Source organism: Propithecus coquereli, unplaced genomic scaffold (assembly GCF_000956105.1).
Source record: "Propithecus coquereli isolate 6110/MARCELLA unplaced genomic scaffold, Pcoq_1.0 Scaffold451, whole genome shotgun sequence".
NCBI classification, from domain to species: Eukaryota; Metazoa; Chordata; class Mammalia; order Primates; family Indriidae; genus Propithecus; species Propithecus coquereli.
The window spans coordinates 1,840,289-1,866,501 of NW_012150297.1; the positions used below are offsets into that span (position 1 = coordinate 1,840,289).

Consider the following 26,213-nt stretch of genomic DNA (forward strand, 5'->3'; position numbering starts at 1 on the left):
AATATAAACACCTATTAATAACAAATTATTATAATACATCAGTAATGTGAGTGGAGTAAAGACCTAAATCCTAGTCTACCAACACAGAAGTCCATAAGACATCAAAAAATGACAATGTAAGATATTATTTTACAATATGAAAGTAATACCATAAAACTTAAAAAGCGCTGAAAGTGCTGCAAGGAGGGGGCTCGGGGCAGAAGTGACGAGGCATGATTGCAGAATGCTGTCTTTCATTACAAGCTGTTTGATGCAGCTTAATTTTTACATTTATGTGCAAATGTTACTTTGATTAAAAATAACGAATTTTATTGAGTACTCTCCATGTGCCGCTGTTCCCACTGCTGCACGTGTGACCTCACTTAATCCTCACAACAGTCCTATCAGGTGAGACTCTATTATTCCCATTTTAAAGATGTGAAAATTCAAGCACAGGGAGGTGAAATAACTTGTCCAGCAGCTCAGTGCTAGCAACTAGGATTTAAACCCAGGCAACGTGGAAAAGAATCTGGAGATCTTAACGTTGAAGGAAGCCAGGAAAAGATAATTTCATAAATTATTTTGAGAAAAACTATCTCGTTTTCACCTATTGATAAACCTAGACAGTCAAAACCCATCAGTCTAACAGACACGAATACGTAGAAAGCATTTATTTTCTCATATCTAAAATCCTGTATTTTTCTATCAACAACAGAAAAATGCAGCCTAAACAGCAAGAACAGCAGAAAAGAAAAGTTGGAAAAAAATTGCAGTCACACAAACTGTAGTTAAAAAATGACTAAGTTTCCTTGATATATGAATTTGCTGGAAAACCATTTATCAAAAGCCCGTTTCTCTCTAGCAGAGTCCCTCAAGCCGAGAGCCATGTCATTCCCCTTTGACTGATTAATTAGCCAATCAGGGGACATTTTTCATTGTGAGGCATGATGGTTTATTTCAGCTAATGTTTGGTCTCTAATGGCGACATATTAAAGCCAGCTCGGCTATTTTAGCCCCGTGGAGTGACCAAAAGGAAAGAATGGAAGATAAATCAAAAGAGCTGCCTTCAGTTTCCCTTCAGTCCTTAACAAAACCCCCAAGGAGCAAATGGCTAGGGGAAAGATCCTCTACCAATAAAGAGAAAAAAACAAATAAAAGAAAGGTACAAATGTCTTCAAGCCAAGGAGTATCCTTTCCTGTTTCTGAAGAGCAATAATTTATCCTCTGTTGATTAACAGACCACTGATAGAATAGGCACCAGAAAGTCAATATCTAGCTCTTCTTCCTTTTATCAAAAGCTGTGCTCAATAGAAAATCCAGCTCTGTAATGCTTCTTACTCATGGGATGATCTCACCCGCGCTCTGAATTAGAAGAGGCCATTGAGTACCCCAATCTCAAGTACTGTTCACACCAAAATCACTGCCATCAACTTCCCACTGCGCTGCGAGTTCTCTAAGCCTCTTATCTGTCTCCGTGCTTCTGACTGGCACTGAAGCACCCAGAAGGAGAAGTTCAAATGCCAGAGGAGGACAGATGTGAACATTCACACATGCAGGAGACAAGATGCACGTCTTCAATAAGTACACTCAACAAAACCAGTCTAAGCGCCGGTCTTTGCTATGCAATTCCACACTGAAGCACAAAAAACTATTTTCTTGCCTCCAAATAAGCCCAAGATTATAAATTCGCAGTCTGTGTCGAAGAGATCACAAACACATTTCATGTGTCCTGAAGAGTGTTTACCATCATCATCATGGTTATCATTGTCTTTATGACTACATGAATCTTGGGAGCCCTCAGACGTCAGTTTCCTTCCCCCACTACTGACGTGACGTCAGGCTGCTCGCACACTCAGCTGCATGCCTGGACGCCCGGCATATGAGTCCCAGGCAGGGACATGCCACCGTTCATGCTGCTTTTGCTCTCCTGTGCTTGTGCCTCAGAGGACTCCTGCCCCTCAGGCCTGGCTCAGTTACCAATTCTCCTCTGTAGCTTTTCCTGACATCCCCAGTGTGAATTAACGTCCCCTGTCTGTGTTCCCACCCTGTGGAAAGCATACTTCAACAACTGAATTCAATTCAACAAAAGCCTTACTGAGACCCTACGCCATGCCAGGTATGGTTCTGGATGCCAGCAAGCAAAAAATCCCTGCTCTCCTGGGGGTTCCAATCTACGGAGGGAAGACAGTCAACCAGTAAACTACTGAGCGCATCAGATGTGGTCATAGCTATGAAGAAAGACAAAGTAAGGGAGAGGGCGCAAGAGTGCCAGGGGTTCTGGCTGTGTTGTTTGTTTTTTCATGTATAAATAGGGTAACCAAGGAAGGCCGACTGAGATGGCACTTGAAGGAAGGAGGGGCAAGCCAGAGTCTTACGTGGCTTATCATTTAATCCTTGCTAGATCTTTTATTACCCCCATTTACAAATGAAGGAGCTGAGGCTCAGAGAGGTTAAATAACTTGCCCCAAATCGCACAGTCTTCAAACTACTCAAGAGCTCAAATGCAGGCACATCAGTCTCTAAATTGCCTGTTCACAATACTGTCGTCCACTGAACGGTCTTTCAAAAAAGAAACCAGAGGAATAGAACACTTCAATAGACAGGATTTCCTCATTCTACTGGTTAAGATGGTTCTACCAGGTATACATACCTGGTATATATAGGTACACAGAGATATATAGGTATACACGCCAGGTACATATACTGATGCAGGTATCAGTGTATAATCAGAGAACCACAGGATGACGAATCCTGAGAGAGCCGTTGCAGTCATCTATGTAACAGACGCCCCGAAACTTAGTGGCTTAAAACAGAAACGATCATTTCACCACCATACCCTATTTCTGTGGGTCAGCCATTAGAGGAAGCGCTTGGCTGGGCAGTCTCAGAGTCTCTCTCATGGGGTGGCTGTCAAAAGGTGCTGACAGCTGGCAGAGGAGGGGGCCGTGCAGGCACCTCTCTCTCTGTGCAGGCCCAGGACACCTGCGCAGCTCACCTATCATGGTCTCTCCACGTGGCCTGGTTTGTGTGCTGGGCTTTCTCACGGCCTGGGGGCTCAGGGCAGCTGGACTACTTACACGAAAGCTCCAAGAGTGAGCGTTCTAGCTAACAAAGCCTCAGAATTCACACGCCATCCCCACCGCTAGATGCTACATTCTAGATTCCGTCAGCTACATCAAATCCCAGGCCCGCCCAGATGGAGGGGAGGGGAACCCGACTCCACCTCCGGATGAGGAGGGGCAGGGTGGGGGGTATCGTTGGGGCCATCTCTGGAAAACAGAACCTACCACAGAACATACAGGTCAACACTCTCATTTTATAGGTAAGAAAACTGAATTTATAGATAAAATAGGAAGATCCAAGATAGGTAACTTCATCTTGACACTCAACATTTCTAATAACTCCTTGAGTCTTAAATCTACTAGGACAGGTGACTTGCTATTTTACCATAAGATTATTTGATTTCCTGTTTGAACACACAAAAGACCTTTCGCATTCATCTCCTGGATAAAGAACGTAAGTAGATAAAGCCAAAATTGCCCGAGTATATGAGAATCAAGAATCCAAGTAATGTGCTTTCCTTTGTAGTCTAGGAAGACGTCAAACTTCAAGTCACCGTTTCAAATGGGATTATTTCATGTGCACGGTTTCCTCCAGAATCAGGAAGGTTAGAATTGCGAGAGCTCATGTGCATTCAGTTCAGACTCCTGCTGAGCACAGGAAATCCTAAAGGAAACTAACCGCAAGGTGCGAGCTGCAGCTGGCTGCCTCCGCCAGCCCTGCTGCCTCCTTTTTCTGAGCAGAAATCTTTCTACAAAATTCGTCCATCAGTACTAGCTCTTCCTTTTTCCTGACTGCTTGTCTGCTAAACACACCCAATTCTTTCCTCTGTTACTGTGTTACATTCCTTCCAGATACCTTTGTCCCCGAATGCCATTCTCTGAATGTACTCCTTTAAAATACGGAGGCCAGATCTGAACAGAGCAGTTCAAACTCAGTCATCGGCGCAGAAAACAAGCAAAGAGCCTGTTGCTTTCAGCAGGTAGGAACCGTCCCTCTAAGGCAGCCTAGGACAGGTGCCACACCACCTACGGATCAACTGGTGGGCAGGTTACATGCCTACCCTCTATCTTAATTTTCACCTAACTGCTACCAAATTAAATCTTCCCAGTATTAAATGAGACTATACGTATCTTCATCAAATTTCAACTTGAAGAGGTGAAAAGTGTTTTGGCCGAATGTCCCAGCTTAGAGAGATTCTTTTGAACCTTGATTCTGTTATCAATGATCAAAATAATGACAAGAATTACCAAAGTCATCACTGCTGGAAAAAAATAAATTTTAGAACTCAAGGGAATTACTGGCTTATTTGTGGGCTTAATTTAAACTGATCTCTAACTAACATGTGCTTCACTGAAGATCACTTTAGAAAGGACTCTGCTGGGAGAGCAGCAACTCTGGAATGCTGGTGCCCGCGTCTGAGGGGAGGTGGGCAGAGGGGGCCTGGGACGAAGAGCTCCACCCTCTATCACCCACTCGCGAAACTGGATGGGCTAATCCATAAATACAGGGATTAGCGGAAAATTTAGAACAAAAGGAGAAATAGCCTTCAATGTAAAGACATTTCAAGTAAAAGTTAATGGAAAAAAAAAAAAAAAAGACCCTTCTTTCCTCAGTGATCTTCCCTAAGAGGTACTTAAGGCATTGACTCCAAACAGAAGAAAGAATGGTCCAAAATACCCCATGAATTCAACCAAATAACAGAGAAAGGCCTCCTGAAAAGTAGTTTTCAGACTGGATACTCAGAAAGAAATGGGAAAGAAAGGGGATTCATGCTTCAGTTCAAAAAGCAAAAGCCATCGGAAGAATTCAAGGAAAGTGATCGTTAACTGGGTCCCCTGGGCAAGTATAAGAAATGTAAGGTTCTAATTCAACCAGGTTATAGAGGTGAAGAAACCGACAGTTATCTTGCCAGGAGCCTATGCCAAAAGCATGTTGTTTAGAGAAACAAAGTAAGACCGTTGTTAACACATTCTCAATCCCCGATAGGATTTGAGAGTATTTTCTCTAGTGATAAGGCTGAGTCAGGAAACAAGCTGGGTAGAGGAAGGAAACTGGGAAGGTGGGGGAGGGAAAAAATGAGAGAGGAAAAAAAAAACAGGAGTAGCAGGAAGTTCAACCAGATAGAAACTAATGGAATTTGTTTTTCAGTGTCTCCAACTTGCAAACCAAGTGAGAAAAGACACAAACGCACTCTCGTACACACGCGTGTACACAACTCCTGGCAGGCACTGGCCAGGAGTACCCGCTGCAGGTCTCGAGGGGCCCTAGTAATTTCAATTCAATCCGTTCGATCATTTCTTTGTCTCCACAGAAAGTGCATACATCTCCAATTTAGGCGCACTCCGATCCAGAGTGGCTGTCTTCCAATTAAGACAGCACAAAGATGGTGGGGAAAGGAAGAACTTGTAAACTAGAAATGTACAACCAGCCATTTTCACACAGAACAGTTTTATATTAAAAGTTTTCTGGGCAATTGGCAGTTTGCAATGATCTTTATCTTCTGAACAGCAACATTTAGCCGGGAAACATCCCCTTCTCAACAGCCTCTGCGGCCTGAGGAAACACTAAACACCAGTGAAGTCGGAGTCCAGTCCTTGACGCAATGTGAATGCGTTAACTGCTACAGCAATGAAAAACAGTCAAAGCTATGAAGTATTCCAAAGTAAAATGCAAGGCCAGAAAGCCAATTTCTGGCAAATTGGATTGATTTCTAAAAACATAAAATGGCATAAGCAAACGTCCATTCAGTAACCCTCCTGAAGAACCTGCCATGTGCACAAGTGGATGTGCTTGGTACGCGAGGCAGAGTGATGACTACCGCCACTCTCAGAAAGGAGACGCTTACTGACCTCAACACTTCAGAAGGAAAAGATATTTTAAATATCAACCCTGAAGCTATACGAACCATGACTTTTATGATGAGAAACAACTGAAGTCCATTTTTTAGAAAGAGAAGTACAACAGGACTCCAATTTACTGAATCCCTACCATGTGCCCAGCACCAGAATCAATCGCATGCGGGGGACTCAGAAATGAGAACCCGAATCCTAAGTGGTTCACTGTCCACTGTACGTGACAAACGTTAAAGTCCACATGTAAACACAGTGGATCAATTTCTTCATTAGCTGTGTACAGGTCAGAGGGAGGACAGACAGCGTGACTTAAATTCATAAACGTGGCCTAGATATCTTGCGTTGAGCTTGGGTTGTTGTGTTTTGATGTAGTTTTCCTTTTATTTCTCTAGGTTATAGTGGAAATAATTAAGGGATCAGATGTTTGGCAGAGTGTGTTCCACTACACAATCCAAAGCTCACCCATACCATGCTCACAAAGAAAATTTACATGCAAAATTTCTGTGGGCACATCGGAGTTCATCGCATTTTCAAAGGAGTCCTTGATCCAAATGCTTTAAAATCTACGACTGTACAAAAAAAAAAAAAAAAAAAAAACACACTTAAAATGTAAATTTTACTTTCTTGTTGGAGCTTGAGCAGATGTTTTTCGCATATAAACATATTCAGCTCATCCAGTTCATCTGAGAGACCAGAAAACACACAAGTAACACAGCATCTGTGCCCCAAAGCTCAAGCTCCAACAAGAAAGCAAAACCGTTCCCCAGGCTGGCCCAGGCACTTGGTCACGTCCTTCCAAACCCGTAACAGTTCGCTTCTGACTGAGAGCAAGGCAGTGCAGTTTGGAAGTTTAAACCATTATTTTCCACAAAATGGGAACAACAGCCAATCATTTTCCCACAAAGTTATGAAACAGTGCTAAGTACTGGTGTCTCTGACAAAAGTTCAAGGACAACTGCTACAGCGTAACTAAATCAGTTGAATGTAGAATTTTTTTTAATGCAAAAAAGTTCACTAACACTGGCAGTGACGTGCACAGGGGGAGGAACACTGACGTTGGAGCTGGAGGGATGTGGATTTCAGGCTCACTTTTGCAGCTTTGGCGCTCCGTGACATGGGAGCCTCGGTTTCCTCATGTCACAGGATCGTGATGAGGACTAACTGAGGTAACACCACCAGTGTCTAGCACGGTGCCTGCCTGGCACACGGATGCTTAATGAAGTTCACCTCCAGGTGACAGGGGCGTGGAGATGAAACTCAGCAGGCCTGGCTTAGCGTACAAGAAGATGCTGCCCAAGTCAGAAATGCGGTCAAGGCCAAGGTTCTGTAACTACATGCCCAAGACGGATCAGCGCCAGCCCCTTACCTAGAGCACCCACAGAGGTACCTCTGTCTTAACATTCATCACCGCCATGACTTCTGGGACCTCTGGCAGCACCCTGGCCCCTGCAACGCCAAATAAAAATTCAGGCCAGCGTGCCTACGGGGGCAAGGCAGGAAAAACAAACCAACGTTCCTTCTGACCAAGCACAGGAGCCAAGCGGGGCTTATTGTCAAAGAAATCTGATCACAGGCCACTTGCCCTTGGCTGTCAGGGCTGTTGCAACTAACAAGGGAAGGTTTCTTAGCAACAGTTTATTCAAGGAAGGTATAGGCATACCTCAAGAAAAGCAAACAGTACATGAAAATCCTCGTGTATGTCAAAGATAAATTTAGAGGTGATTCTGCTTTATACAAAGATTTTTTTGTCCTAAATGTGATTTAAGTGAACTTACACAGATTCTGTGTTCTGCACACACGTGGGTGTGTCTAGCACACAGTAACGCACAGGCCGCCTTCTCAGTGTGGTGCAACATCAGCAGCATCTCCTGGGAATGCCCCAGAAACGCAGACCCGCAGCCCCCGCCCGGACTCATCGACTGGAATCCGCAGCTTACCGAGCTCACCAGGAGATCTGTGTGCGTATTAAGAGTCGAGGGGCCCTGTCCTCGGCAACATTCGCGACACTGAAGCCAGCAGCTCCCCCGGTGCAGCCGCACATCAGGGCTTCCACCCGTGTTCTCCGCCCTCACTCCTTACCAAATGTTATAATCGCCGGAATCCGCTCGGGAGGTGTTTTTTTAAAAAAATCTTTTAAAATTTTCTTCTTCTTTTGGTAATACTAATGCCTGGACCCTAACCCAAGACTTGGGTTTAATTGGTCGGGGCCAGGACCCTGGCATTAGCATTTGTTTAAAGCTCCTTAGGCAAATCCAAGGCAACTGCTGTTGAGAACCACAGCTATAGACCAAGAGCAGCACCCGGTAGAAAACGGCCTCACCAACAGTTAGGATTTAATTCACCATCAGAAGACAATGTTAAACTAGAAAGGTTAAGAGGTGACCAGAAAGAAATCTTGCAGAAAACACTGCGTCGTATCAAGGTTGATCATCTCTACACCAATGGGACCAAAAGAGGTTTTCCCTGGGCTCATCCTAGGAACTGCTTCTGAAGCGCCTCAAACAGGTGAACTCCCTGCTTTAATAAGATTAGGAGTGACTGCACCACCAAAAGTCAAGAAACGCAAATACTGTTGAAAACCTCATGGCAACTAACACCAGTGCGTCATCAAACAGAAGTCGCCAGAGGAACGGAAACCTCTAATCTCTTACAACTAAGCTTTCTGCCCTTACCACATAAATCCCCTTAAAGTTCCACCAAAAGCCCACAATTAATATGTCCTTCCCCGATCTGTGCAACAGTAAAATTTCAAAGAAGGTGCTGGAGAAGAGGAGGGTGGGGGAAAGGGAGGACCGCGCAATCTGAGGAGGTGAGGACTGGGAAGAGCCAGCGCAGCGGGGATCCAGGACTGAGGGCGGGCGCGGGGCTGAGCGCCAGGGCGCGGCTGGGACGCGGGCAGATACACGGATCCAGGGCACGACCACGGGGGCTGTCGGGGCAGGGCAGAGGAGGCAGACCGCGAGAGGGGCAGGGACTGTGAAGCGGGTTCTTCCTGAGGATACTGAAATTACCGAGCAGAACCAAAGGAGAGGGGTTCAAGAAGGCGGCTGACGCAAAGCCCCTGGCGAACAGGGAAGAGTGGCCTGACCCAGGGCGCACAGTAACACACGGGGCAGAGGCGGGACCAGGCCGGCTTGTCTGATGACCGCGGCTGTCTCCAGCGGGCTCCTGCGAAAGAACACGCAGCACGGCCTGCTGTCCGGACCCCTCCCTCACCAGGGCTGCCCTTCCGTGGCTCAGCCCGACCTGCGGGCACCGGCCCTCAGCAGCGCCGGAAGCCGGCGGTCCTTCCTGGGGCCGCTTCCGCCATCCTCACTCACTCTGCTAAAAGTGTAGGGGCGGAAAGGGCTGAAAGGCCTAGGAATTTAGTCCCAACCACAAAGGGAATCACCATTGAAATTTCTCATTGCTGGTAACTGTGGAGACGCTAAAAATAATATTAAGAAACAAAAATCAACCATCCTGGGGGAAAAAAAATTTCTGTCAAATTTCTGTCACTGAAGTAAATGCAGAAACCATTTTTCCAGATTGGAAAAATGCCACAAACATCAAGTAAATCTTTTTTGTTCTATAGTCACTAAGGGCCTTGGCTAAAAATAAAGGAACATAAGTATGACAGATTAGTTGAGTAATAGCCACCACATATTCCAGATTTTCTTAGACAGTACCAATTTTACATACTTTATCCCATTATCTCCAGAAATCCGTATTTCAAAAATCCTAATATTTGGACATCCAAACTACATTCAGGGCTCTCACACTTGGAAATGGCACAAAAATTCCATGCAATATTATACAGCTCAACTTAATAATTAGGATTATGAATTCTGGGTTCAGGCCATTTAGGGTATGGTTCAGTCACCCCATTCGTATCTTCTAGTTCTGAAGCAAACAATATTGTCCAATGGAGGAAATACCCCATCTAAATCCCAGATGATGCTGATCCAGCACTGCCTCCAAATGCTTTCAAAACGGACCAGAGCTGTACTAGAGCACGCAAAGAACATTCCTCCTCCCTTCCAAACAGAGCAATGCAGTCTGAGCAAAGCAGACATTCCCTGCGTGCGACCTCCCGCTCTCCTGGTGACGGGAGAGAGAGTTTCCCCTTTGAGTATATCAGCAATAGGTCTTCTTACCCAAGTTTAGTCCTTACACCAGAAAAAAAAGCAGATAACATATATCCTTTTTCAGATTCCTTAGAAAGCTTATTATCCACCAGCTATTATTATTAAGAGGATCATATTTAGCCTTTCTATGAAGCCTATAAAAATTTCTTTTTCTTTTTTGTAACTTTGTCTGAAAAGTACTGGTCACAGATATAAATAGTCCTATGCACAGCTGAAAATCAAACAGTATGAAAACGGAACGTATCAACTGTGTGTGACTTGATACCTCGGGAGTCTTCTTACTCTGTCTTTTCCCAAAAACGCAGTCAAGATCTGTTTTGCTCCGAGATGAAAGATCCTTCCCTAGAAAAACAACATGATGCTTTTCAGTAATACCATTCTTTCCAAAATAAGAAGCACAAATATAAATTATGCAAATCCTGAAAGAAAAATGGTTTTTGGAAAAGAAATGAACAATTTTGGAACTATTGACTTTCTGCCCTCCTTCACAGATTATAACTCTTTCATTAATAAATAAAATCAATTAAATTTAATAACAAAGTACAAGTTTTAGAACGAGAACCCCTGACATTCTCTTAATTGCACAAACGACCTAGAGAAGTGGTCCAAACCTTTTTGGCACCAGGGACCGACTTCATGGAAGACAATTTTTCCAAGGACTGGGGATAGGGGGAGTGGGTGTCGTGAGTGGGAGGGGTGTTGTGTGGAGCTCAGGTGGTGATGCCTGGCCCATTTCCTAACAGGCCACTGCATGCTCACGGCCCGGGGGTTGGGGACTGCAGACCTAGAGCATACAGACTGCAAGGAAAACTAAATGCTAGCCTTACTACTGCTGGTATGCCTTCAAGGTGCAATTTCTGGGTCTCTGGGTTCCTCATTTATAAACTAGATCTCTTTCACTTCAAAGAGACATGAGCTACTTACTTGGAGGATTATAAAATACAGAATAAAAGATATTGCTAGACATATAGCTTCAACTCACACAGATGCACACAAATGAGAACACACCATATTTGACATACAGGAGCTCAATAATTACCCATTCAATAAGTGAAAATTTAAAAAGAATAAATGCAAGTAAAGATATTATCTAACGGTAAAAGGGTTCAGATTTTTCCTGTTAAAATGTTCTTTACTGTTATCACTATATCATCTTTAACTAGATAATGAGAGCAGGAAATTAAATGGCTCTGGTAAAAACAATGTCCAAAGGCTCTATGATTCTTATTTTGTTAAAAAAAGAAAAACTCTTTAACTTAATTTCAAACCCACAAACCAACTAATCTAAAATTCACTTCTTTGGAATTTCCACTTCTGCCCAATAATACTTTGTGAGCAGTCGGCCAAATCCATTCCCATTTGTCAGCTTCATGGTAAATGCGCTTTAAAATGTAACTGCTCCGTGTGAAGTCCCGAGGCTCTGGGGGAGGGAGGCTCTGGGTCAGACCCGGGAACAGGAGTCTGGAGCCGGAAGCCGGGTTCCACTGCCACAGACTCACTCGCCTTCTTGGTTTCCTGCAGTAAACTGACTTAGCAAAGTAACATCATGACCCAGAAGGTTCCAGTTCACTGACTATCACTGGGGCATTTAAATATGATATTGCTCAGTGACTCTGTGAAATTAAAAAAACAAAACAATCTCCGATTTAATGCAAAACCAGGTGCCAAAACCAGTTTCACAGGCAGCAGCACCAGACTAAGTGGTCCAGGCGGCCTGACCTGCTCCCATCAGCAGGCTCCTCTGTGGCTCTACAAGCTGCTCACTCCTTTCTACTTGAGCCAGACACTAAACCTGCCTGCTTCTAATTGATGATTAAACAGAACCTACACAAAAGGACTCAATATAAAGCTACTTAAGAAGAGAGCGAAGCATGTTACAGACAGGAGCTCAGAAAATGAACCAGAAAAGTGGGGAAGAAATTGGTCATGGTGGGGAGAGGTGGACAGACTCTCGGGAGGTACAGAGATCTACCTGCAGCACTGCCCTCGGCACAAGCCACCTCCCACTGCAAAGCACGTTCAGGGTGGCAGTTCTGGTTCAGAAAAGGGAGCTGTACTTGATTCAAAATGTGCACCGGCCATCTGTCCCTAACCTGTCCTCTGGAATAGAAGAGACAGCCTAAAAGGAAATGCAAATTACGATTGCTCTTACAGCAATTCAACTAAAAAGAATGCTACAGGGATTACGGAAGGGAGGTTGCATGTGAGATCACAATTCTAAAACAGGATGTCAAAACATGAACACACAGAGATTAAAAACAAGTCTAAAAATGAAAGGGAAAACTGCCCGGTTGGTAGAGACAGAAAGCTGTACCAGTGAAGGTGCAAATGTTTCTAAAGTTTTGGTGATGGGTTCTTGTATCAGAAATTTTTATCCTTTAGCAAAGTTCACTTAAACAAATGTAGAAACCAGGACTGTTACAGGCTTTGCTCTGGATTTGATCTGGAAAACAAGAACACACAGGAGAAATGAGAGTCAGAGACAAATGGAAAGGAACTTGAAAGTGGACAAAAATGTGAAGATGAAAGCGATTTTGAGATAGCTATTAATTAATGGTCCTGGTGAATAGTTTATAAACATTAGAAAACTACAGCCACTTTTGAATAAAATATATATTAAAATGAGTTTTAAAAGCTTATTAGTCTCAGTTCTGAATTATGGTCCAATCACGGCATATACTGTTGATAAACTTAGATCTTAGAGAAAATGATAATAAAAACTGAATAGAAGAGGAACTACACGTTATCTATCTGGATTTGGTTCATCTATCTGTTAGTCTCCAATTGGCCATAACATCTCAAAACCCGGAAGAAAGGCTTCCTGTACCCCAACTAGTGAGGCAAAGTCCCCGCGAGGACAAGCAGATCCTGTGACAGAAGAGCCCTTTACTGGGGACCGCTCTAGCTGCTGTCTAACGATTGTAACCACCAGGTTTCCAGTCTCTCAGAGTAGCTGACCGTAAGGGAGGAACGCGACTGCTATAGTCAGGCACGTTTACAAAACAAGAAGGCCACATACAAATCAAAGTATGAAAAATAGACACAAGAACTTAAGAATCACAGTGATTTGGAGCCACTTGCTTTAAAGGCAAAAGGGATAACCCAACAAGCTCTGAGGATAAAACTGCAGGGTAGCACTGTATTATAACAGGCTCAAAAAAAAGAAAAATCTATGGAAAAGTAGTGTTTATCTACTCAGAGTAAAGGAACGAGGACAAGGAAATGTTGGTTGTAGAAATATGTTTGTTAAAATACAAAACACTTCAGCTTTATGTAGGTAGCTTCAGTTGTTTAGAAAATTCCATTTGTATTCTTCAATCAAGAAGATAAATAAAATGATATTATACTTTGATTTTTTTTTTTTTAATTCAAACACATGGGAGCAATATTAAGCCTAGGGCAGAAGATAAAGGCAACGCCACTAAAAGGTAATGTCCGCAAACCAGGAAATCAGAAAGAACCGAGGAGCAGGGGAAGTAAGTGAGACCCTAATGACCAATAACAATTTAGTCTAATTTTTTTTAAAGACTAAAATGGTGCCGCTCAATATTTAAACATCAGAAGAACCAGAAGAGGAAACTTAATGCCCCTCAGGGCCAGAGTCCAACCGTGGGGAGGAGTTAACTATGCTACAAACACGGCAGCTCTGTATTTCCCCACAGCAAGACAACGGCGGGACCATGTGTTGTGCACGCAGTTGTTTAAGAAGCACATAAAGTATCACAAACTGTTACATGAATAAGTCTGCAAAACTCCTATGATGAAGCTGTACAACTACAGTGTATGCGACTTTCATCCACCCATCGTATTACAGCTGACGGGGAAAAAAAGCGATGCTCTCTTGAGGACATCTCACTGTATAGATACAAAACCTCAAAAATGGTTTTGTATAAATGGGTATTTCCCCCTCTGCAGATACAGCCTCACCAGACATTTTTTGAAAAGAAACCACGTTGGAGTTAGGCTTTTAAACAAATATGGATAAAACTGACTTTCAAAATTATATAATAAATTATTTCAAATTAAAATTATAAATTTGGGGCTAGAGAAAGGAATAATTATGTATCAACTAAAAGGCTGTAGCCAACATTTAGATAGTAACAAATTTTACAATACTATTTGCTACTGTAATCTTACAAAAGTAAAATTTTTATCTTCACTCTTCACCAAGCTATATAAAATGCGATCTTCCTGTGTTTTAGTTTCCTGGACTGTAGATGAGTTATTGAATCATCCCCATCAACTAAGTGAATTACTTTCATTATGAGCATACTCACTGGCTAAAATCCTATTATCTGTAATGTTGAAAAAGCACAAGTTCCATACAATGGGTCGTTTCTGAAAAATCATAACACAGAACCTACATTAGACCTTAATAGTGACTTAAAAATGTTACGTCATTTTACAAAAGAGGAAACCGAGTCTGAAAGAAGGGAACTGGTCAGGAGATTTGTTGAGAGAGCAAGGGCCAGAACCCAGGTTTCCTGTGATCTGAGACGGTCCACCGTAGAGCAGACTGTAACATTAGCCTTCACTGTGGGCTGTGACGCTGGATGCTCAACCATTGTTTTCTTCACTGCCGGGGTTTTTGCTTCCTTCTCTCCTCTTCTCTACTTAGTCCCAGTCTGCACGTCCTCTAGTTCCCCACTCCATCTCCTCTTCCGCCTTTCTGACAGTGCATCTTGAACTCTTTCCTCCCTGCACACCCATTCCCCCTTCCCTCCAAGCAGGGCTAACGAATACACAAGCCTCACTTTACCGGAGAACACAAAGGCACAACGCACCAAGCAGTCTGATAGGGTCACCCAGCGAGGGAGTGGCTTAGCTAGAAATAGGAAGCAGACACTCCCGGCATCCACCGGATTACAGTGGATTAAAGCGGTTTAACCCAGCTTCAGCAAATGCTCCAGATGAAATCGCGCATGTAGTCAGGTACTAAAGGACAATCAGAAGATTCTACTTGCAAAAGCTTAAAGGGCTGCTATACCATCCAAAGGTTGCAGGCCACTTTTAATTTCATTAATTTGCTCTGTGACAACACTCATCTGCTGTATCTCTGTTTTTTTCCTACAGGATGTACTGAAAAAAGAAGGGATATCTGACGGACTGGGTATGAAATGACCATTTACCCCCTCCTCGAAAGACTGAGGGGCCAAAAGAGCCTCTTTCTCTTCTGCAGCAGACTAAGGGCGAATGAAGAGGAACCCTCATCAGAAGCCCTGCAGATAACGAGGAGGAGGGAGGCAGGGAAGAAGGTAGGAGGCGCACCTGCTGGGAAAGGGGCGTGGCCGGCTCTCCCAGCGCCAGTCCCCAGGCTGCGCAGCTCTCCCACACACTCGCACTTAAACCAAATCCAGTCTTGCCTTTTGGGGTCCTGGCCCCAAATGAGAAACACCATCAACAGTTCAGAGCAGTGGGAATTCCAGCTCCCACTGCTATCCAGGTGGCTCCAGGAGGTAAGGACTCCACCATCATGGCAACAAGACTAAAGCAAGAGACGGGCTTTTCCTGGCCTATGGAGGTAGGAACACACATCCCACCTCCCAGAGAAGAACCATCAAATGGTGACCAAGTATCACCACATGCTCATCATCATACTTATTATACTTCAAGTATATTGTGTAATAAGTAGGCTTTTGTGGCTGAAAATGCATTTAACTATGACACTGTTCGATGGGAAAGCACCTGGGGAGTTGCTAAGTTCAAATTAAACTGTTTCCAACCAGTACAAGACCACCACCTAGTGGTTAAAGGGGACAGCTGCGCTCACAAATGACCACGTGGCGGGTAGTGATGGAGGAAGATGGGATGGACCACACAGCTCTCAAACACCCTTCCTAACACTAGCTGACGAAGACCCTGGAACGCCTACGGTAACACTCCGTGAAACAGAAACTGAGGAATACAATACAAGGGGCTGCTAGGGAGTTCAGTTTCTAATACTGGAGTTCTCAATACAGACCATCACTCTCTCAACTGGCACAATAGGAACTATTCAACACCAACATTCAGCTCTTAAAGAAATGAAAAATGTAGCTAAAAATGTTAAGCAACAAATTAAAATAATTTTCCAACCTAGCTACATAAAGTCCTTTTTTCCTTTAAATAGTAAGCTGACTTCCATTTTCAGCTATGCCATCGGACTTGTACTTCCTGTAAAGCTATCCGGGGCCCATCTCACATCTCCTGAACCTGAATCTGCATTTTAACAAGACTCACAGTCAATGCGACTCACAATCAACGGAGACTTCCGCACTGCTTCATCAGCCCAGGCAGGCTGTCCACACGACAAGACATCACTGCTGGCCAGGAGCTAAAAATGCTTCAAGAAACTCAGTACAAACACATAGATTTTAAGAACAAATAAAAAAGTGCTTAATCTTACCTTTTGTGAATTTCATATAATGAACACGGTTTTTGGAGATTTTGGACTTTTCCTCAAGGCTAAAAGATTTCTTTTCCTTGTTGTCTAAGGAGTCTTGAAAAAAAGATAAAAAAAAAAAAGATGAAAAGCATTATATTAAACTCTATGTAACTAACCATTCTCACTTATTGTCTTGCAGCAAATGGTCTTAAATAAAAATTTTAGAACCCCATCATTTACAATTGAACTCAGATCAAATGATTAGAAGTTTTTTTTAAACTGTGTACTATGGATCAGGCCAGGCTACCCTTCAGAAATTACTGAAATCCTCATTAGTAATTAATTAATGAGGAAGAGAAATGAAAATTTGTGTTCACACAAAAACCTATACATCAGTGTTCACAGTTGTATTCATAATGGTAAAATAATGAAAATAACCCACAAGTCCTTCAACGTGTGAATGTATAGCTGAGCGAACTCTGGCACAGCCTTATACTGGAATATTCCTCCATAAGGAGGAATGAGATATTCATTAAGGTAGAAACTGATGCCTGATATTCAAATTGCTGTATTTGCTACTCTTTAATTAACCTTCATTACAGCTTTAATATGACATAATTATACATGTCATATTTTAACTTAAGTCTACCAAAAAGGGACCCATGTAGTTCTTAGATTTATTGAGACAAACACGGTAATACACAGGAGCACATATGTCTTGTTTAAGAAATCTTTCCTTAATTCTTCTACATTATCTTCTAAAAGCCTTATTGTTAGGCTTATCATATTCTTGCTAATAAATCCACCTGGAATTGCTTTTGTGTATGGTATGGGGTAGGGGTCAAGTTTGACTTTTTTCTATAAGGACAGTTAACTGTCCCCAAACCATTTATTGATAAGGCCATTTATTTCTCATGCTGTGCTTAATAAAACGTCTTTCACTCATACTCAAGCATCCCTGGAAAGATGAGTATCCTATTCAAGGTATAAACTGAATTGACTTATCTTGCCATTATCAAACTCTTAATGGATAAAAAGTGTTTGTTTACGGCTAAAGGTTCATCCAATGAAAGCATCATTAAACTGTAAACAGAAATGAAACAGCTTTAATCAGTTGACTTTCAAATATATGATGCTTGCAATAAAGAGTTCACAAAAATATTTGAAAAAAATAACAGATGTGGGTGAGGATGCAGAGAATGAGTAACTCTTATACATTGTTGGTGGCAATGTAAATTGGTACAACCATTATGGAAAACAGTATGGAGGTTCCTTAAAAAACTAAAAACAGAACTACCATATGATCCAACAATCCCACTACTGCGTATACATGGAAAGGAAAGGAAATCAGTACATCACCAAGAGATGTCTGCTCTCCCATGTTTATCGCAGCACTATTCACAGTAGCCAAGATATGGAATCAATCCAAGTGTCCATCGAAAGATGAATGGATACAGAAAATGTGGTGCATACACAGAAAGGAATACCATTATTTTTAGCCTTAAAAAAAAAGAGTGAAATTCTGTCATTGAAGACATGGATGAGCTCAGAGGACACTATGTTAAGTGAAATAAACCAGGCACAAAAAGATAAATACTGCACACTCTCACTCATCTGTGGAAGCCAAGAGTTGATCTCATAAAGTAAAGGGTAGGACAGTGGTTATTAGAGGTGGGGAAGGGGTTGGGGAAGGGGATAGCCAAAGGCTAGCTAATGGATACAAAAGTACATCTGGAGAGAAAGAGTAAGTTCTAGTATTCTACAGCAGCGGTCCTCTACCTTTTTGGCACCAGGGACTGGTTTCATGGACGACAATTTTTCCATGGACTGGAAGGTGGAGGGGTGATGGTTTTGGGATGATTCCAGCACATCACATTTATGGTGCAGTCAAACCTCTCTGCTAATGATAATCTGTATTTGCAGCTGCTCCCCAGTGCTAGCATCACCGCCTCAGCTCCACCTCAGATCATCAGACATTAGATTCTCATAAGGAGGCTAGATCCCTCACATGCACGGTTTACAGGAGGGTTTGCACTCCTTTGAGAACCTAAAGCCTCCGCTGAGCTGAAAGGAGGTGGAGCTCAGGCGGTGATGCAAGAGATGGGGAGTGGCTGTAAAAACAGATGCTTCCCTCCCTTCTTCGCTGCCACTCACCTCCTGCCTCACCTCATGCTGGGCAGCCCAGTTCCTAACAGGCCACAGACTGGTACCTGTCTTCAGCCCGGGGGTTGGGGACCACAGTTCTATAGCACCATGGGGTGACCATAATGAACAGCCATTTATTGTATATTTCTGAATAGCCAGAAGAGTAGATTTTGAATGTTCCCAACACAAAGATATGATAAATGTCTGAGGTAACAGATATGCTAATTACCCCAATTTGATCATTATAAATTGTATGAACATACTGAAATAGCACACTGTACCCCATAAATATGTATAATAATTATGTGCCAATTAAAAAAATAATAAAAGCAAAAAACGTTGACAAAATATTATACATTGAGAGCTTATGTCTTCTATAAACCTGAGGGAAAACAACTCTGTTTTCCTACCTGCTGTTTCCTGCGCATGGCAAGTGTTTAGTTCAGCCAGGAGCTGGTTAAAACCATCCTGATGTGCGATCCAGTTGTCCTGAAAACACCGAAAAGGTGAATGAGCAGCAAGCCCGTAGTTTACCTACACTGACTAAGATAAATTGTGTCATCAAGGCAATCTGGTAGTTAATGTGAAATTCTAAATGTTTCATCCAAATACTATTTTATATACTTAAATGAATTCAAGAAATAGAAACTCAAAATGTTCTTTATCCAGATCAGTATTAAAAAGGGGCTTCTCGGAAGCTTAAGCCCTGATTTCAACAATCAACTTACAGTCAAATCATCAACATGTCTGTATGCGAAATATTAAAACAAAGCAAAATAAAATTACTTATTTTTTCTCATTAGGGAAAATTATGTAGTTCAAAGGACAAGAGCAGTTAAGGACATAGAAGCTCTCTTCCTTGCTACATAGCACTTAAAATATCTTGCCCAATTCTAATTACTTGCACTGAACCCAATTTTACAAAACTCTGGGGAAAGGGAGGAGGAAGGACCTCAAGTCCCCGAATCAACAAGCCCCCATTTGTAAGGTGGTAACTAATAAGTTCATCATAACAAAGAGAATCTGGCGTGTAAGAGAATGAAGATCTCCAGACAACATAAACCACTGGCATGCAGGGTTTCAATGTATGAATTTGCCTCATACACATTCTTAAGCTTTCTTTGTTAAGAATATCTAAGGTAAAGGCATATTGAATAGGTTTATTGGGCAATGCTTCTCCTAGGAAAATAAGTATGTCTGTGTTATCTATCTCTCAACAACTACACTGCAAATCAACTTTATAGAAACACTTTCCTTAGTGGCTGAAAATTTTAGCTGCTCCAACCCACTACTCAGAGCTCCTGAGCTCACCAAAATCAGTCAATTTACCTAAAGCAATTCTCTAGATTTTCTACCAGATTCTGTTGGCTGCAAAAATTTAGCAACAAAACTTTCAGCTTAGACACTTGTTAAAGCGAACAATGATACTGAAAATGGAAAACATGGCAGGCCACTAATTTTTAATTACAGTGCCACATTTTCAAAGTGTCAGTGTTCAAGAGGAAATGTGAATAAATTCAACTGCTGTATACGACAGTCAGAGGCAGAAAAAGGGACAGGAAAAAAACTCCACTTTCTTGCAGTATTTCTAAAAATAAATGCCACCAACTTTTCATGATATAAATATGACATATCAGAACAGAGGTAAAGATTTTAAAAATTCCTTTCTGTCCTGAATGCATAGTTCTATAAAAAGAAAACTTTTCGCAAAGTTTAACAATACACTAGTTTGGATCTCTTAGGCATAAGCAAGCAAAGGACCCATGAGGACAATAAGGCAAGGTGACGACATGTTTCACCTGAAGCACCAGCTTAGCCAGGGGCTCTTTATTTATTCAAAACATGGATAATACATACTTGAAGAGTTAAAAATGGATCAATCAACCTGACTGGGCTAAAATTTTTATATTTAGAAAACTGAAGTCAGCCATGCAAGGACAACCCCAGCAGGCACCGTGTTGCTCACTTCATTATTGATCGTCGCTCCAAGTCCCAGGTGGTTATTTTTAACTTGAACTCTAATATGATCTGTGGCTCCTTGCTCCTGAGCCCCTAAACCCTGTGGAGATTAAACACAAAGGGAGTTAGCATTTTTACCACGTAGAAAGAGAGATTACCATTCTTCCTTCCAACATTCAACTAATTACTAAACACCTAGAGTGAGGCACTATCCTCACCTCAGGGGACCCAGTCTAAAGGATTCCTACAAGATATGTCCATAATACCAAGGGTGTACTTCAATGACAGTTCTTCCAGCTGAGAGCAATAAAAGGCCCCTGTGAACACTGGTGGACCATGCCTCTTGCTGACACTCAGCAGCAGAGCACTGCCACAACAATGACAGAAGCCCATCGTGGGTGTCCTAGGTGTTGTGAGTCCATGGCTCTCTCCATCAAATACTTTTACAAAACAATGAGGAAGAAGGGAGGGGGGACTCCAAGTCCCTTGTCTCAGTTAACACTCACTAGTAAGATGTTCCAGGTAAGGGGGAGATCAAATGCAAAGACCCTAAGGTGGAAAAGAGCTTAGAGTACTGGAGAACCTCGGGTACCCAGGAAAACTTCAGTCGTGAAATGAAGAGGAAGTAAGATGACAGGAAGAGGATAGATCTCAAATGACCTTGGAAGTTATGGTAGGAATTCAGATTTTATTTTGAACACCATGGGAAACCACTGGTCATTCAAGCAAGGGAATGACCTGATCTAATTTGCATATTTTACAAGATCACTCTATTATATGGCAAATGGGCCAGGGGAGAAAAAGAAGGGAGGCAGAGGAGCAGCTGAGAGGCTGAGGAGGGCATCAGAGTGAGGATGACTATGGCTGGACCAGGGCAGGAGCAGGCATGACTCCTGGGCTTCTGGCTTGAGCAGGTGGGTGGATGGTGCTATTTGCAAAAATGGGGAAAACTTGAGAAGGAAAAGATTTGAGGGATCAAGAGTTTTATACTAAAAATGATCCCTTTGAGATGCTTACTTGAGTGGAAATGTCAAGTAGGCTGCTGAATTTACAAATTTGGAGCTCGGAGGACAGAACTGGACTAGATAGAGAAAAATGGCAGTTCCCCAACTTTAAATAAGTTAAAGTATGGCAGGAGAATGAATGAAATCACCTGAGCAAACTACAGCAATGGGACTGGGGCTGAACCCCATGGAGGTGCAACAATCACATGTCTGGAGGAGAAAGAAAGACAGCAACGACTTTAGGAATGGCTGGTGAGGTAAAAGGAAGGACAGGAGAGAGGGCAGTACTGTGGAAGCCAAGGCAAGCATTTCAAGGCGAGAGCAGTCACTTATGCCCTATGCTGCTACCAGGTTAAGTAACGTGAGAACAAACAGTAGGTCCACTGGATTTAGCAACAAGATCACTAAAGATCTTGACAAAAACCATTTGAGTGGAGAGATACCAATAGAAGCCCTACTGGAGTCAAAAATAAATAGAATGTGAGAAAAAGAAAAAAAATGTGTAGTCTAGTTACAAAGGAAAATAAAATATAAAACTCTGATGGGTAAATACAATTCCATGAGCAACTAGTTAAAAAGTACTGTCTACAAAAGATGCTAATCATGGCATTTAAATGATAAAAAGAGTTGGCATTTATGTCCAATTCTAATTTTATTACTATAAGGTCATGAAAATTTTTGATCTGGGATTAAAATTACTTATTGATCCAAAACATAAACTTCTCCCAGTCTCATAAGAAGGATGTTTTCTCCTGATCTGTAATCTGTTTGCATGGCTCAGATTATTTTTGCTGATCCCCAAAATACCTTTCCTTTAGACCATCCCATCTTCTCTAGCATCCTCTGGCCAAACTTGGAATCGTCATTACTCCATGCAGTGTTTCTTGGATCCACAGCCCACTTCTGCTTCCGCCGACCTAGAAATGAAGAAGTATCTCATCAGCAATTTATATTTCGGATCTGGAAGATACCACACAAATACACACATATTAATACATAACACATGCACACATACTTGCACAAAATATGACACATTATGATACAGATATTAGATTCAACATCCAACAGAATGTTAATAGACTGGATCATTTATCCTGGTTTCCCTAATAATGGTATATTCTCAACATATAAATTGACCTCATAAGATTAAAATTGAAGAGTTCCCTCCAGATGTGACAAAGTGAAATAAACTCAATGTACCATAGTTGGGCCTTCCACGTTCAGCCATCGGCAGCAAGTGAAGGCACCTCCCAACACCAGCACCGACATCACCAGCAGTAGCAGCAGCAGTCAGTACAGCTTCCATTGCTATGCATTATGTGCCAAACGCTACACACAATTAGATTTAATTTTCACAGTAACCCAATGAGGGTAGATACTATCAGCTTACTTGCAGATGAGAAAATCTGAGGCTTAGAGAAAAAAAATCTACTTAACACAACCAAGGAAAAACCAGACCCTTTAAACAAATCGAAGTCCTACCGACTTCAAAGCTTCTATTCCTAACGCACAACATACAGCAGCCATTATGCTCCTAGGGAGAGGCAACTGCACCCTCCACAAGAGTGACCTACAGATGGGACACCAGCCCTTCTCACCGGGATGCCCTAAGGCCAAACGACTGCTGCTTTAAACTTCCAGAATAAATTATCGATTTCTTTTTTGGCACTTAACAGTCTACTGTAACAGTTATTTAGAGCCGTCTTTTATGTTGCCTATTAGACCATAATCTCCTTAAGACTCATGCTCATGTCTTCTTTTTTCTTATGCTTCGTTGCAAGAAGTGTAAAAACACTTTGCTCATAGCAGGCACTCAATAAATATGTGAATGGATGTATAAATGAATGAAAAAGAGGGAAGGAAGGAGGGAGGAAAGAAAGGGGAAAAGAAAAAAAGGAAGAAAGGAAGATAATTAAATTAAGGGAACTGCTCTGAGTCTTATCAAGGTAAGTATTTTTTAAATGTATATAAATTACTCACCATTATAAACTCAAGTTTATCCTTGTAGTTTTAAGAAAATTATGGCAGAGATAAAGAATCCCAAAGGTTCAAAGAACAAGAACCCCAAAGTTGACTGTGGCCACCTAAGAAATCTGGAGGCCAGCGTCACCGTCACTCACCTGCCGCATCAATCTAAACACATCATCTCACTGTCAGCAGCAGCCTCTCACCCTGGCAGTTGCATAATTTAAAAATAACACAACTTCCAGTCAAAGAGGCTCCTTATGCAGCATATAAAATCAATAGAGACCCATAACTATACATACCCTAGCAAAAATAAGAAACGTTTTACAAACATGCAGGCAGAAAAAGGCTACTTAGAAAGCAAAACAACTTGGGCTCAAATGTATAGTGTTTTGCAGGAAAAAAGGTGACCAAAAATGCTCCATCTATTACCATTTTACTTATCTTAGTAAATACTCAGCACAACACTAATGAACAACACACCAGAGATAAACCCATTAACCAGCATTCCATACGTAAGCTGGTACCGGTGTGCCAGAGTTCATGTCTCTACACGGTGCTGGCCAGGGTCTCCGGCCAGGGCTTGTATGAAGGAGACAGTGTGGCGAATGATGAGCCCAGGCGGGCCTACGCAAGCGACTGGCTAGCCAAAGTCTGTTCCTCACCCCCAGAAAAGTGACAGGTATCCTCAACCAATGACCTACAGCAGTGTTTCCAAATGTGGGTGTTAAAAGGCAGAAGGGGTGGCTTCCCATTAAAAACGAGTAACACTGGGTTAAACAAAATCTACTTAAGAATCTCCCACAATCTTTAATACACGAATGCACAGACCCTCTCAGGGGAGGGCAGAGCAGGCATGCTGCGCTTTCCAGACTTATTTGACCAGAATCACGCTTTCCTGGAACATCTCCTGGCTGTAGTGTTGTACAAGTTTCCAAGTTTGGGAAATACTGGCAAGAAAAAGGCTGTCGTTGGTCTGTTCCAACTGGATCACCTTTCACATATCCTTTGCAATTCTCATGCCACAGCCTGTTCCGTGCTTAGTTCTCAGCTTTGTTCATACTTGTGTGCAGAAAAGAGCTAACACAGGAGGCCTGCTATCTTTTGAAAGGCCTGCTTACAAGGTTGGCCTTTGGCTGGGAACTTGGATTTTATTAATAAAAGGGTTCCCACCATTTGCAGCACTGATATGGGTGGCTCATTGTGCCTGTTTATTCAAGCAATATGGTTTATGCTAAACACGTGCTTTCCTTCTGGGAGTCTGGAATTTTGGTACATGCCAGCCAGAGGATGCCTATGTAACCAGCCCACAGGAAAATCCCTGAGCACCGGGTCTCTAACTAGCTTCCCTGGTTGGCAACGTCCAACTTGTGTTGTCACAAGTCATTACTGGGAGAATTAAGCATGTCACGTGTGACTCCACCAGGAAGAGGACTCTGGAAGCTTGCACCTGCTATCCCCTGGACTGTACTCACACCTCTTCCTTTTGCTGATTTTGCTGTGTAATCTTTTGCTGTTATAAAGCTCAGCCATGAGTCTGCCTACATGCTGAGCCCTGTACCTCAGCAAATCACTGAATCAGGGGATGACCTTGGGAACCCCTGACACAAGCTGGAATGGCAGTGTATATAGCATGGCACTGGACCTCAGGGTAGGGTGCCCGGAATCCGCAGAATCACTATTTGGAATAATGCGGTTAACTATCTTCTCCTATTTGGAGATCTAACTGTACGGTTCTGTCAGGATACATTTTGTGATAACCCCAATAAAAACCATCCATATGACAGCTGCAAGGGACTTCAATCACTCTGTGCTTGACACCACATGACCTATGCCAGGACTCAGCTTACTGTAAAGGATGTGCTGAGTCCCAGGAGCCAGGGACAGAAGTTTCGTCTTTTATTTATTTTTATTTTTCCAAAGATACTTTCAGATATTCAAGAGTTCAAAATATACCACCCATGTATTATTATTAAAAAATTATTCAAGACATATTCAAGATTGAGGAAACTGCAAAAGTTTAATGCAATGAGAATTAAAAGTCCATTAACTATAGTATTGTGATTTGATTACAAAATGTAATGACTACAAGTGTCAAAGATTGTTCTAGAAAAGGAAAGAGTCTGAAAAAAGTAATGTCTCAATAAATAATCTTAGTCTAAAACTCCAAATTATAGAAAGACTAGAAAGTGAGGATGATAAGTGAAATTATTATCTTATACAGGAAGAAGTTTGTGTAAGCTAGATTTCTTGTCTTCCACTGGGGAGACCTAATAAAATAACATTTAATAACTAGAGCAATACAGGATAACGAATGTTTTTGAAAAACACCAAGAAAATCACTGGATTTTAAAAAAATAGAAAAAGTGCCTGCGGTGATGAAAGGAAACAAAATACAATCCATGTGACAAGGGAAAACAAAGGAAACAGCACACTTAACGAAGTGAAAATGTTCACTAACTGCAACCTAACTTAGTATGTAAGCTAAGCGAAAGCCTAACTAGGAGTGTGTTGTTGTAACAGGCAACTGAATCTGAGTCAATTGCAAGCAGCCAGCTGATTCAAATACAGCAAACACAAACGCTGAGCTGTAACCAATTAAACTATCTCTGTACCTCACTTCCTTTTACTGTCCATAAATGCTGCCCGACCACGTAGCAGGCCGGAGTTCCTACAACCTGTTCTGGTTCTGTGGGGTGCCCAATTCTCAAATCATTCTTTGCTCAATCAAACTCTTAAATTTATCTGGTCTAAG

At 42.2% G+C, this 26,213-nt stretch overlaps 1 protein-coding gene across 1 annotated transcript in view; it reads right to left on the reverse strand.

The window, feature by feature from the left end:
* Positions 1-22,716, reverse strand: part of SOX7 (SRY (sex determining region Y)-box 7) — a 74,729-nt gene extending 52,013 nt beyond the window's left edge. Inside the window, exons 1-5 of the mRNA XM_012654935.1 lie at positions 22,712-22,716; positions 22,301-22,410; positions 20,497-20,589; positions 18,941-19,019; positions 16,407-16,499 (exon numbers count right to left, since the gene is read on the reverse strand). Of these exons, the coding sequence (XP_012510389.1) occupies positions 16,407-16,499; positions 18,941-19,019; positions 20,497-20,589; positions 22,301-22,333 (298 nt within the window). The 5' untranslated portion in view covers positions 22,334-22,410; positions 22,712-22,716. The remainder of the gene's footprint in view (positions 1-16,406; positions 16,500-18,940; positions 19,020-20,496; positions 20,590-22,300; positions 22,411-22,711) is intronic.
* Between the last annotated feature and the right edge of the window lie 3,497 nt (positions 22,717-26,213).